Source organism: Carya illinoinensis, chromosome 13, assembly GCF_018687715.1.
Source record: "Carya illinoinensis cultivar Pawnee chromosome 13, C.illinoinensisPawnee_v1, whole genome shotgun sequence".
NCBI classification, from domain to species: domain Eukaryota; kingdom Viridiplantae; phylum Streptophyta; class Magnoliopsida; order Fagales; family Juglandaceae; genus Carya; species Carya illinoinensis.
Genome location: NC_056764.1, coordinates 28,509,385 through 28,524,041, shown reverse-complemented (window position 1 = coordinate 28,524,041; position 14,657 = coordinate 28,509,385). Strand labels below are relative to the sequence as shown.

The 14,657-nt window shown below is 34.6% G+C and overlaps 1 protein-coding gene across 4 annotated transcripts; it reads left to right on the top strand.

Moving 5' to 3' along the window:
- Positions 1-231: 231 nt before the first annotated feature.
- LOC122291833 lies at positions 232-14,136 on the top strand. Of its 4 annotated transcripts, none has more exons than XR_006236775.1 (9): positions 232-390; positions 1,014-2,067; positions 2,887-3,005; positions 10,611-11,471; positions 11,561-11,870; positions 12,295-12,460; positions 12,820-12,925; positions 13,055-13,254; positions 13,399-14,136. XR_006236775.1 is itself a non-coding variant. In XM_043099844.1 (8 exons), exons 2-8 carry the CDS (start codon positions 1,249-1,251, stop codon positions 13,170-13,172), a joined length of 2,499 nt encoding a protein of 832 aa, XP_042955778.1. In that variant the 5' UTR covers positions 232-390; positions 1,014-1,248; the 3' UTR covers positions 13,173-14,136. The 4 variants fall into 4 exon arrangements, 1 of the variants encoding a protein (XP_042955778.1); XR_006236776.1 differs by having other exon boundaries at positions 13,396-14,136; XR_006236777.1 differs by having other exon boundaries at positions 244-390; positions 1,302-2,067.
- The last annotated feature ends 521 nt before the right edge of the window (positions 14,137-14,657 follow it).

The following is a 14,657-nucleotide window of genomic DNA, read 5'->3' as shown; positions in this document are numbered from 1 at the left end:
GACATTAAAATACATTACCCGTGGCTTTGGGGGTGGTTGTTTGAACAAAAACAAAATTTACAAAACACGACGTCGTTCGGACACCATTTTAACTTCTTACCCACTTCCCGTTAGAGTCAAGATTTGGAAAAGTCTCTGGGACAGCGACGTATGCTACGTGTTGATACCTCGCCTCCTCACCAAATTTTGAGACGTTGGCGTTACGGCAATATTTATGGGGGGAGAGGTCCGAAACGGTGACGTGTTTGCATTTATTATTCATAAATCGCCGCTCTTCCCTCCTTCTGAATCTCCTCCCCCCCTCTCTCTCTCTCTGACTCTCTGTAACTTTCTTCACAGCTAGGGTTCCTTTCTCTTTACTTCAAAACCAAAGCGGAGAGGGCTGCGCTGGTACGTTTCTTTGGTCTTTCATTGCCTGTATCTGAGCTATAATTTTCCCAAACGACTCGCTTGTGCTTGAACGCCGTGTTTCGGGTTTCTCTTCATTTTCAGGCGATATGTTATGGTTTTTTAATGTGATTTTGATGTTGAGTTATTTGAATCAGCTTTGATGCGGATTTAGTATGTTACTTAGTTTTAGTTTTTGCTCTGTTTGGTTGCCTGGAAAGGTGGAGAAAGTGATGGAAAATATAAGTTTGAATCTCCTTTTTGTGATTCTGAAAATAGGAATGTCCCGGTCGATTCTGTGGAGTAGATTAGATAGTTTTGTTAGGCTTAGTTCGGCGGAGATTGTTCTATATGGGATTCCAAATCGTGGAAATCTGATATGCAGGATTTTGTTTCATTTATTTTTCTTTGCTACCAAACAGAGGATTGAGAAATTGAAGAAATTTTTTAGTTCTGTGATATTGAGTATTTAATTTCCGCGCTTGGTAAATCCCCGTTTTTTTTATTTTTTATTTTTTGTATTGAGATTGGAAAAAAAAAATCTTATTAATTAGTTTCATGATTTTGACTTGAGGCCAATATTAGGATTGGATATAGTGAAGGTGACTGGTTTTTAATTGATGCAGAAAAATCACATGAGTCAATTAGCCCCAAGATTTGCCGCGGATGATATCCACGCCTGTAAATCTTTATCCTCATGTGGCTAGAATTGACAATGGAGATAAATATGACGTGGTTGATGCAGATGCAGAAGCGATGATTCGATTTTAAAGGGAATCATCCAATTTTAATTGCTTGGAAAAAATGGGTTTTTTATGCATTTCAAGCTGATGGGTTGAATCATTCTAGTGTTAGTTTGGAATGGCAATCGCTGGTCTACACAATATTTCTGTGCTTGATTCTTCTTTCCTCAGGGACTCTCATTCTCAAATATCAGGGCAGCAAGGTGATGAAAGGAGTGTCAGTACCCAGGCATCCTCGCTTTTGCAGATGTGGAGGGAGCTTGAGGATGAGCACGTGGTGGGGCGCCAGCAAGAGAGAGTTGTCCCACAGAGGAGTGATAGGTTGATTGCTGACTTCTCAAGGGGACATGGTTCTGATACCGATAGTAATGAGCGGAGGGGTGGTTGGGAACTCACGAGCCTGACCGATAGTGAGTGTGGAACATGGTCACAAATGCAGATTGGTTCACAGAATGAACCCATGGATTCAAGCAATTTTAACTGTGAACATTCGTCTGATTTTGGGGAAGTTGAAAGGGAGAGGGTGAGGCAGATTTTTCGGGAATGGACAAATAGTGGTGTGAGGGAACGTGCATCAAATGTTTCCCATATCAGCAACAGCCCAAGAGCGGAATGGTTAGGTGAAACTGAGCAGGAGAGAGTGAGAGTCATAAGGGAGTGGGTACAACTCAATAGCCGGCAGAGGGGTGCCTTGACTGACAGTAGAGAAGAACAAACTGCTGATATTGGTTCTCAAATGGAACGAATTCGAGAAGGATTGGTTGTTAACCAGAGTGAAGGAAGAAATGAGCATATCCGGAGGGGCATTCGAAGATTATGTGGCCGACAGGCTCTGCTTGATATGATAAAGAAGGCTGAGAGGGAAAGGCAAAGTGAACTTCAAGGTTTGTTGCAGCATCGAGCTGTATCGCAATTTGCTCATCGGAACCGCATTCAGGTTATGGGCTGGATAGTTTTCTTAATTTTGAGATTTGTTCTCTTCCTTGGTTCTTCACAGTAGTTCACACTATTCCTGTTCTTTATATTATATTTCGTGTATAAAATTTGTCTGACTGTTGTCCTGTGAAATTTGCATGAACTTTGTGATTACTGGGATGGGATTGAATGATCACCATCAAGACTGGGTTATGATGGTAGAAGTGATGTTTTAGTATGATATCAGAAAGTAATTTTCTTGTTTGGGGGGTGAAGGAGCACCCCAGGTTTTTTTTTTTTTTTTGGGGGGGGGGGGGGGGGGGGGGGGGGGGGGGGGGGGGGGGGGGGGATGCTTATTATAAAAATACATGTGGACTAGACAAATACAGTTAAAGAGTTTAGAATTTGGATACAAAAATCAATTCCCTTTAAAATGAATAATCTTAAGAGACTTTGAAGTTGCTGATTTGTTAGGTCACTAGGCTTTAATTTTCTCTCTGAACTTCGACAAGTAAAAGGAAGGTTGTGTGATAGCTGAAGCTACATGTGGATAGGTCTTCGATCGATTTAATATTTACCAATATATTAGTTATTATAAGATCCCTGATAATTGCTATAGTGGTTGACTTGTTGTTCCAATATCATAATTTTTCTTCTGAATGTCTTGATGCTTGCACAAGGCTTGCATTGAGCCGTTGTAGAGATGTATTTTAATTTTTCTGATCATTGCTAGTTTATAGGGCAGTTTTGTTATTTTTCCTTTGTAATGGCTGTAAATGTTTCGTGGGAAAACTTTTCACACATTTTGTAACACGACCATTGGACTCATTTCCTTTTGCAGTCATTACTTAGAGGCAGGTTTTTGCGAAATGACCGATTGGTTGATAATGACAGACCTGCTTCCCTGGCAGAAAGTGAACTAGGTTTACTGAGGCAAAGACAAACTGTATCTGGTCTGAGGTACTATTTTTTTATACTTATAATCATATCAAAGCCTCTCTCATTTGTTTTTATGTAAAGCTTGTGCGTTAATTGGTCTAGAAGTCTGTTGTGTTGTTTTTATGATTTTCTGTTATCTATAATCAAGGGTTGTTCTAGAAAATATTTTACATTGTGAACTTGCAGTATCTATTTCCGATTAGATAAAAGTTTAAATTGTTTTGTTGATTTCTTTTATTGCCAAGTTGACATAAATGGGTGCAGACTTCTAAAAGATAGCTTTTTTTAATATTATCATTTTAAGGCTGGGATCCCCATTTTTTTCTTTTCCGGTACTAGTGCTGCAAATTGTTGATACTTTTATTTTTGATCAGATGTTAAAGTTTGCTTCCTGCTTAGCAACAATGCTCTTTAATCCTTCCCTTTAGATCATGAACCACTACCATTCTCTATTTACTATGGCCCCTGGAAGACAAGTTATTGCTAGGTTCTTTCCTAACTTTCTTAAAATTAAACAATAAGTCATATGATAGTTCACTTGTTAGAAGAATTCTCTTATATCCTTCTGATTCATGATTAGATCTGGGTACATTGTGACCTAGATGAGTTTGGGCTCTCATTTACTTTCATTATATTAGCTCTGTCATGAATTTTCACTAGACCCAGAAAAATGACTTCATGCACCAGGAAAAGGTTAGGCATTATTTCTTGGATAAGTAATCGAAATTTTTACTGAGATTACTCCTTTGTAATATTTTTCTTTTGAAAATACTTATAAAAAAAATATTTGTTTTTGAAAATTTCATCAAATATGGCAAGAGCTGTACTCGATTTCATTCATGAACTTCCCAACGTACTGCTATAAACTACAAAATTGTCTACCAATTTATTTAAACAAATTGGTTGGATCTCGATTATCAAGATTATAAAACGAATTAAATATTTTAAAATAAATAATCAACTTAGTAAGATACAATGATTGGTTATGGAGGGAAACCCTTTAAAGAACTCTTTAAAGGTAAAACCTTACAGGGCAGCCAAATTTAGAAAAGTCAATCTTATTATTTGAAGAACAATTACAAGCAATTGTCAATTACAAAACCTTTGCAATTTGAATCTCTTATTTGCCTAGACAAACTTCTACCGCAGTAGTAGCCAGAATCTCTAGATACCTCTGGCGATTTTTAAATGTTGACTTCTCTTTTGAAACTCTAGAAGCTGAAATCCAATCGATATTCCTTTACACTCAAAGCACGATCACACTCAAGAAGAGATGAAAAATCCCATAAAAATTCTCAAGTGAATTTTCTCTCATAAATACTCAGAATATACTCTCTAGAATTCGTTTCTCAAACTCCTTGCAGAGATACAAGACCGAATCCCTTTAAATAGAAAGTTTGGAAAGTTACAGTAGTATTCTACTGACGGTTAGCAACAGTCGCTAAGGCGTGATCCGACGGAGTGTTAACATTTTGTGATAATATTCTTCTGTATTGACTAATCTCTGTTCAGTTTTTTTTGGATATATACAGATCTTCCAGGACTTGGTTTTAACCTCAATGACTTATCTAAACAACACCTAAGATTTTTAGATAGACTCAACATTGTTTAGAGATAAATCAATAATTATTTTACATTCATCCAACAAATTCAAATATAGTGATAAGATAAGCCTTATCATATAGTCATCTATAATCCTAGCAAATTTTTGCCTTTATAATCTTCCCCTTTGGTAGATTGGTGACAAAACCAATTTGATGAATATCTTGCATCTACAATCTTTCTATTTGGCGGATTGGTCACAAAATCAACTTGATGAATGCAGTGTGTACTTGAGACAAAAACAATCAGCAGACCAAGATCTCATGAAGAAAATCTTAATACAGTAATATGAGAAGAAATGGCATAGAACACTTTGAAATTAGTTTCAATAATAATCAAAGGTTAGACGTATTGTAAACCTACAAAAAAAGTGTTCTAGTCATCATCAATAATCATGTTCAGTACTTAGTTCTCTCTCTTCATGTTCTGCTACTCCCTCTAAAGTATATAGTTCTCCCTATTAATATTCTGCTGCTCGCCCTTTTTATTTTCAGCAAATTCATTAAACTCCCACTTACTCAAACTCTCCCTAAATTTCACAATATCAAAATATTCCAATTTGCTTTTCCAATATTCTCCCTTTTTGTCACTAATTTGACAAGATACAAAATAGAATATATCACTTATGTGTGTCAAGATGAAGATACTAAGAAAGACATAATGAACAATTCACATGTTTCAATTTTTCATGGATTAAATGCACATGATGTATGAGCATGAATATATGTTAAACAATGAGCAAATGATTGAGACAAAAAAACGAACACTTGGTGGGCATTCCATGAAAACTGAATGACAAAGGCCAAGAATCCACTCAAAAATCGTCCTTAGTACATGCAAACAAGACTCAAAAGGAGCAATCCAACCATTATCGATTCAATACAAAGTCAAATCCAAGCCAACATGTCGCATAATCAAACTTTCCATAGAATCTTTAAAAAAAAAAAAAATCAATCCGAGTCCTAGAGATTGAAAATTACACCATAGAAGACTTACCTTGATTAGGAAGTGGAAAATAATAGGATATGATTTGCCTATGAATCTGAAAGTTTAGGAAGAGATAGAGGTTTGAAGGAGTGTGGGGTTGGGCTCAAGAGAAGCGGAGATAGAGGGAGGTGGGTGAGGTCCCGTGTAAATAGCAGGAAATAAGAGAGGGGGAAGGGGGGGTTTGGATGTGGGTTTGGTAAAGGCCAAAATTTTTTTTAAGTCACATAAGTGACTTGCGCCTATGTGCGTGCCATAAATCATAGAGTCCCATTGGGACTTCAGCTAATATTTCAGAGATTAATTCCTAGACTTAGGCAAATACCCATATTAACAAAAAAAGAAACACAATTTATATTTTGATTTTTTAAAAAAAAAATATTAAAAAAAATTGCAACAAAAATATATATATAAAATAATATATATTTTTTATTTTTTTAAACATATATAAAAATGAAAGAATAAACAAGTAACATGTTTAACCTCATCTTAGTTTAACCATATAGTGTATCTCACAAAACAAATCTGATCATTTACACCTTCTCATTTGCCACAATCACAATGGATGTTCACTCATAAGATCATTAATGTCAAAGTTCATATGAGTGTGTGAGTGAGTAAGCTTATATAAGGTATCAACTCTTTATTTTATTTTTTTCTTCAATATACTTTTATAATATTATCCATGAGTATTTTCTTCTTATAGATGCTCACAAGAGATTGTCATTCACTTCAAAAGTCAAATTTTATGTTAGGGCTTAGATACATGAGCATCTCTTCCAAACACTAGTTTGCATAACTTTTTTTTTATGTATATTTTTGTTACTCATTTTTTTCCACAATGATTAGAGCAACGATTCTTTCTATAAAGACATAAGGAGATAGATCCGTGTAGGGTGTTAGTCTCTTTCCACAATGATTTAACACCGATTTTTTCTATATGGATCAATTCCTTGTGTTTGGCAAAGGGAGAACTCTTTATTAATGTACTAGATTCAATTAATATTAGTTAATTCAAGACATGGACTCCTTCTATGATGAACATCTCATTAAATAATGTGAACTTTAAATATAATATGCATACATATAAGTTCCTCACTGTGCATTGAAAATTAACTTTGTCAAGATAATCCATAGGATTAGTATGCACAAAGTGAATTGCACAAAATATAGAGATGCATAAGTTCAAAAATTTATTAAGTGAGAACATAAATGTTCAAACTTTGACATATCAAGCATGCACTTTCTTTAAAGGAAAGCTTTGAACCAAACTAGATTTTTATTTTTTTATTTTTTTATATTATATATATTTTTTATTTAAAACTGAAAAATAGAAACAAAAAAGCAAAATTGAAGAATAAAATGCATGTCCTAGACTAGTGCAATAATATAAAGAATGCAAGAATATGCAAGTAGTCCTATTAATTAAGAGTTTTGTTACATATAAGCAGAGTCGTGTACTAATCTGCTAACCAATACTGATTTTTTCATACTCAAAATTTAAATTAACATTATTTTCAATAAAATCTACTTTTTGACCAATTATAGTAAATTGGTGCACAGATTAGTACACAATTGTGCTTGTAATTAGATTTTTTCATCAATTAATGTGACATGGCATCTTCTTTGACCATCCACTTTTCTTTAAATTTTGGCCTATTTTTTTCATCAACACCACTTTGTATATGATCTTTTCTTTATTTTGAAAGCAAAAGTCTACTAGTTCACCAAGTTTGATATTTAAAAAGTTGATTTGTTGAATCATATCACAAACTTGATTCTCTAAACTATTTATTTTTTCTTTTTTAAATTTCTTTCACCTTCATTTGTCTTCACTTTATTCAAGTTAAAGCTATCTGGCCTTATATGACCAACTCCACAATAATGACAAGTAGGAATAAATTTACCATGCAGACTTTTTGAATAAATTGACTTAGGTTCAACATGATTTTGAAAACTTACTTTGACTTCCTTTAACAAAAACAATACCTTTGGAAGTTGTGGTAGCGAATGATGAGACCAGTTTTTCTTTCCCATTTGAAGTCATTTATCGTAGGCCAGTTCTATCACTACTCATCTTTTGAGCACGCATCTTTTCTAATTTTTGAGTTGTTTTTTCTTGAACCTTTTCTAATTTCTTTTCTAGTGCAATTTTTTGATCCTTTAATCTTGCTATTTGAATATCAAAAATTTTTAATGCACATGTTATTTTTCTCTCTCCATATCAGTGAATTTCTTGAACAGTTTTTTGTTGAGTTTTTTTAATTTGATCACTTCTTCACATACATCATTGTAATCTTTTTGTAAATTTAGTTTTTGATCAGCATCAACAAGTGATACATCCGAATCACTGTAATCATAACTATTTTCAGATTTTGTTAGTGTAATTTTAGGAAAATCATTCACAATAGTAGAGAAAGCTATAAAAGATTTTTCACCATTAGAAGATGAGTTTGAATTTTCAGAATTTGAACCATCGCTAAGTGTGACATTCAACTATTTTCCTTTATTTTTTTTGAAATTTGGACACTCAATTCTTATATGACCATACTCAGAACATTCATGACATTGTACCTTATCCTTTTTCTCATTTTTTCTTTCTTCCAATTTTCAGATTCGTTTTTCTTAACAAAAATAATTTTTTCTTGTTTTTGTTTACCACTCGCCTTTTTATTAGACATAAATTTTATGAATTTTCTCGTAAGTAGAGCAATCTCTTCATCATCTAGACTTTCTTCATAAAAAAGATCCTCATGATTTTATTCTATAGTTTTTAAGGCAATGGACTTACATTTTTTACTTGAGGAAGCGAAGATTCATACGTTTGTAAAGAACCTACCAGCTTTTCTACTCTTATTGCATCAAGATATTTACTTTCTTCAATAGCAATGATTTTGAGTCGAAATCTTTTAAGTAAAGACATTAGAATCTTCCTCACGATCCGTAAATCCTCCACCTTCTCGCCGAGATTAATCCTGGAATTCACAATATCATTCAGTTTAGCATAAAAATTATTAAAATTTTCGTCTTCTAACATTTTAATCTTTTCAAATTTTGATGTTAGCGTTTGCAATTTTGATTTTTTACTATTCTTGTGCCTTCATGTGTAACCTTCAAAATATCCCAAGCTTCTTTAGCAATCTCACACATGGAGATTTTTTTAAATTTTTTGGGGGATATCACCATGAAAATAGCGTTAAGTCCTTTGCTATTCAAATTGCAATTGTTGATTTCATCTTTTGTCCAAGCATCTATAGATTTCACGGGTTTAGTCCATCGTTGTTCAACCGAATGCTATACACGCTCATCCAAAGACTTGAGAAAAGTCCACACACAAACTTTCCAATAAGCATATTTTTCCCCCCATCGAAGTATGGTGGAACGTATAATGATGTGGACATGATCTACAAGGGCACGGATTACATTTGAATGAGTGACTCACGTTTTGATACCAATTGAAATTCCCAACGTACTGTTATAAACCATAAAATTGTCTGTCAATTTCTTTGAACAAATTGGTTAGATCTCAATTATCAAGATTATAAAACGAATCAAATACTTTAAAATAAATAATCAACTTAATAAGACACAACGATTGGTTACAGAGGGAAGCCCTTTAAAGAACTCTTTAAAGTCAAAACCCTACGGGACAGTCAAACTCAGGAAAGTTAATCTTATTATTTGAAGAACAATTACAAGCAATTATCGATTACAAAACTTTTGCAATTTGACTCTCTTACTTGCCTAGACAAATGATCTGTTTGTCTTCTACCGCAGTACTATTCAGAACTTCTGGCGATCTTCAAATATTGATTTGCCTTTTGGAACTCTAGAAGCTGAAATTCAATCAATGTTCATTCACACTCAAAGCATGATCACACTCAAGAAGAGATGAAAAACCTTATAAAAATTCTCAAGTGAATTTTCTCTCATAAATGTATATTCTATATACTCTCTAGAATTCGTGGCTCAAACTTCTTGTAGAAATACAAAATCGAATCCCTTTAAATAGAAAGTCTGAAAAGAGTTCCAACCATAGTAGGATTCTGCTGACGGTTAGCAACAGTCGCAAAGACGTGGTCTGACGGACTGTTAACATTTCGCGATAACATTCTCCTGTATTGACCAATCTCTGTTTAGCTTTCTTCTGGATATATACAGATTGACCAGGACTCGATTTTAATCTCAATGACTTATCTCAACAACACCTAAGACTTCTAGATAGACTCAACATTGTTTAGAGATAAATCAATAATTATTTTACATTCATCCAACAAATTCAAATATAATGATAAGATAAGCCTTATCATATAGTCATCTAATCCTAGCAAATTTTTGCCTTTACAATTCACATGCTGCTATAATGAATAAAAGGTATCATACTAGGAATATGGCAAGAGCTGTCATGTGTATGAGAATTGATGGTTTCCCATGGTGCTTCCATCCTTCCGGATGTGAAACTTGTACTTGTGGACTCCTTTCTGTCATGGCATCATCATTGATAGTAAGATTTTCTTGCCCGGACTAGATCTCAAGCCCATGTATTTAACTACTTTGCTTGGGATTTATCATAAGAGCAGAATGCATTACTTTAATCCAAAAGTATACATGTAAATGCAAATAATGAAAGATCTGATAAGTTGTTCATTGGCACATATTTTCAGATGGCATCATCAACAATGTCCAGTACTTCTTATCTGAAAAACAGAGAGAAAACAATGTCAAGGATTATTTCAGTTGTTCTCATACTACAAGTGTCTAGATTTACCTTCAAGCTTATTTCGGTCTTTATACTGATCTTATTTTGATATTTGGGTTTAAATCTGATCTTGTACGGATTCATTTCATTCATTACCAAGTCATTGCATTCATTATATCCTATGACTGTTGCATTTTCTGGATCATTCTGTTCCTATGTGACTGTTATGTTTTGGTGATGATATTTTGCTTGTTGAACTCTTTTAAAATTATTATATAGAAGTAGCCATGGTTGTTTTGTATTTTGGGAGTAACACTATGGAACCTGTTTCTTGAATATAGGGAAGGATTTTGCTCCAGATTGGACACTTCTGTATCTGGTCAAGTAAGCGGCAACCACTCTGATACCTCAACTAACAATGAAATTAATGGCGATGGAAACGATCAACCTCAAGCAAACAATTTACAGGCTGTTCAAGATGAACCTAGTGAACAATCTGAACCTCGTTATGAGGAAAATTATGGTAGGAATGATTTAGGAGATGATGCTGTTGAAGATATTGGAAGGCAAGGATCCAGTGCTCATGAAGAAGATTGCCAGGAACAGCTTTCAGAGAATGATGTATTCATTCAAAGGGGAGATGGTACCGATCAAAGCTTGAATGGAAACTCCCAGGAAAACATTGCCAGTGAGCAGGTAGAGACATTGCTGAATGGATCAGGAGAACATAATAATGTGCAAGAAGCTGGTGAAGAAATCAGTGGACAATCTGAGCGAATTGTTGAGGAAAGTTATACCCTTGGGTCGTCAGATCATACTGAGAATTATGATATAATTTGGCCAGAATCTGCTGCTCAGATGGAACAGTTGCCAGAACACATTATGGAAACCGAGGAAAGAGACTCACAACAAGTTAATGTTGAATATCATGAATGGAGGGATGGCATTAGAGAAGTTGTTGATGAAAACTGGTTGGGAATCACTTCTAACCACCAAGAATTGGGGAATGAAGATATGGAACAGGCTCAACTGCAACAAGCCCTAGAAGAGTGGCACGAGGATAATGGTTTTCAGGAGGCGGTGCAGCATTGGTTAGAAGGGCCTTCTGGTAGCGAAGCTGTTCCGGATCGCAGGGTTGATACAGTTTACTTTCCCGATGACGATAATGTTTACAGTGTGGAACTGAGAGAACTTCTAAACAGGTATGAGATTTGCCACAAAAGGACTTATGCACTAAAGCAATTTTTAATGATTGAGTTCTTTACTTATAATGATTTGTTTAATTTTGTAGGAGAAGAGTTTCTAATCTTCTTCACAGTGGGTTCCGTGAGAGTCTTGACCAATTGATCCAATCATATCTGGAAAGAAGGGAAAGTAATGATGCTATTGACTGGGAACTGCCTGGAACATCACCCTCTCATGTGTCAGATGAACAAGATCCAGAGCATCAAAGTGGTGATCAGAATGATGGTCAGAGGGATGCTGTTGAGAGTCCTCCGCTTGCTCTACTGTTACCAGCGCCACCTTCTCAGCCACTCTACTATCTGGAGTCGCAGCATGACAACTGGCCACATCATGACATGCATCAACGTCCAGGAATTGTGTGTTTATCGTTCCACAATAATGATTTTTTTTTAACTTGATTCCTTTCTTGAAAGATATGTTAACAGTGTGTTCATCGTTCCACAACTGGCCATTGCTTTAGATCTAAATGGTCTTAGCTTCCATGATTTTCTTGTAATGGTTTCCAGTTCTTAAATAGGTGTATGCTTTCGTATACCTCTAGTGTACTTGGGCTATGCCTATCTTTATATCAATTAAATATCTTATTACTTATAAAAAGGAAAAAATATATCATTGGAAAAAACCTTATTTTTTTCTTTGAAAAGAGAACTTTTAATTTGTTTTGAAGCTTGAAATTAATAACATATTGTCGGTTTGCCTGTTGGTCACCTACATTTCTGTCAACTTAATTCAATTTGTAGTTTTAAGTTAGAATTGAATCACGTCGCTCATTTGGTGCAGGAGTGGGATATCGTTAATGATCTGCGGATTGACATGGCTAGGCTACAGCAGAGGATGAATAACATGCAGAGGATGTTGGAGGCCTGCATGGATATGCAACTTGAGTTGCAACGCTCAATACAACAAGAAGTATCTGCTGCCCTGAATCATTCTCCTCCTATTATAGGTCTGTACAGAATCTTTTTTTTTTTTTTTTAAGATAGGATCTTGATCTATTGTGATCTATTACTTTTTACTCTCTTCTATTATTTTTTCTTTCATTTCTTGCTCCAACCATTTCTTCATTAACTCAAGGGGTGATTTTCTTCTTATTTTCATTTGTGGGACATATGTTTAGAAGTAAAGTTAGATCCACAAGGGGACTGATAATAATAAATAATAAAAAGATCCTCAAGGGTAAAAAACTTTTATACTTGAATATTGTCATCTGTGGATGACATATGTTTGCTAGTTGCTAGAAGGTGGTTGCAGCTATTTGGATTGTTTTGTCCCTTGACTATATGAAATGCCATGGGTTGCTTGCAGGAGTTTCTGTGGATGGTCTTTTTAAAGATGAACCTCAATGGGATTATGTGAGGAAAGGAATATGTTGTATATGTTGTGAATGCAATATTGATTCTTTACTGTACAGGTAAATTTTATAATAAATTTATGTCCATTGCTGATGTGGCTTGCATAGAATAGCAGGATAGAACTTAGTATTGATCATTGAATATATAACTTATGCTGTTTTCCTGTTATCTCTCTCTCTTTGTTACAGATGTGGACACATGTGCACATGTTCAAAATGTGCAAATGAGTTGGTCCAAAGTACTGGAAAGTGTCCAATGTGTCGGGCACCGGTAGTTGAGGTGATCCGTGCTTACTCTATTTCATGAACGGAAGAGTAATCAAGAAAGAAAACTTTGATTAACAAAATATAGATTTTCCATTTCAGTTCTTGCTCCTGGACCACTCCAGGTACTTTTTTTTTTTTTTCTTTTAATTTTAATCTTGTTTTTCTGTATTCTTGGTGGGTTATTGCCACACATACTGAGTGTATGATTGAAAAAACGCTTGGTGTCTTTGATTAATTATTCTGACCATAATGAAATTGCTTAGCAGAAAACTTCAAATCTACTTGGAAATTTTATTAGAAGGTGACAATAGTTGTCATTGGTGGTGGCATCTTATATCATGCTGACCAGAAATGAGATCTATTTCACACCCCGTGTAAAAGGATGTTTGTGATATTTCAATTTCTTGTGCTGCCTGATCAAAGATGTTGCAGTGCTGCAAGTTGTGTTTGCAGTTGTGGAATTTGTCAGACTTTCTACCACTAAATTCTGTGGAAGAAAGGGAAAAAAGGTCAATTATTCCATTTTCCTCGAATGAACCTTCTGATATGATGATGCACAAAACAATGGGCTACTTTCTAATGGTCCACAACGCAGCTTTCTGGTCTCAAGTGGATAGTAGAACTGAAGTACTAGTTTGACAGGGTGATCAGAAAAGGCAGAAAGCTACAGATCGGGTTTTCTTCGACAGAGGCTTTTGTTACCTGATGTTTTTGCACCTCATCATTGAACCTTTGCAGAACCATTCAGAATGCAGGATTTTTGGTCGCTATATTTTCACATTTGACTAATTTTATTCCACCCTTTGTTAAGTGGGAGGAGAATAGAAGTCAATTAGAAATGTGCCTTATGTTTGAGTTTTTTCAACGTTGGGTGTAGGCAAAACCCAAAACCCTGATGCATTTAGGATGTTAACATCACATTTCTAAAACATTCAAGAGTTTCTAATTTGCAGCCGCAGGTATAGATTTTATAGCAGAAATATGTGTGAAAATAGTTATGGCTATCGTCCGTTAGTACCCTTTATATATTGCATAGTTGAAACCGGGATGGTTTATTGTGAAATTAACTTAGTTTTGCTACTTTTCCACCGATGCTCCTATTTTGGTGGATGCTTGCATATTGCTTAATGTTGTAGATTTTTGTAAGTGGAAGAAGACAACAATCTGTCTTTTGGTTCTTCAATAAAAAGAAGAGCAGTGTTACAAACAAAGTGATATCACAAAATTAAATTCGCAATTCGACGTGATTTTTAGTTATCCATTATATTTATTTTATAACGAGAGTATTTTATAATATGATATGTTATATAAAGTTATGCCAATTTATAAGTTTATTTTTATATATTCTTTTTCAAGTTACCGTAAAACATATTGAGACTTCTTGTCATGTTCGGTTTTGTATTAATCGACAAAATAATGATTTGGTCTTTTATTATTTGCTAATCTCGAATAATGATTTGTGAAAAATAAAAAAGGAAACAAAAATAATGACATTTTATGCATTGTTATAAGCGTGATGTTAGGA

Excerpts from the sequence above, each read along its gene's own strand:
- LOC122291833 (XM_043099844.1), top strand. The coding sequence starts at position 1,249 with ATGGCAATCGCTGGTCTACACAATATTTCTGTGCTTGATTCTTCTTTC. Across the intron at positions 2,068-2,886 it reads CTCATCGGAACCGCATTCAG|TCATTACTTAGAGGCAGGTT; the intron begins GTTATGGGCTGG and ends TTCCTTTTGCAG. Across the intron at positions 11,472-11,560 it reads CTGAGAGAACTTCTAAACAG|GAGAAGAGTTTCTAATCTTC; the intron begins GTATGAGATTTG and ends TTAATTTTGTAG.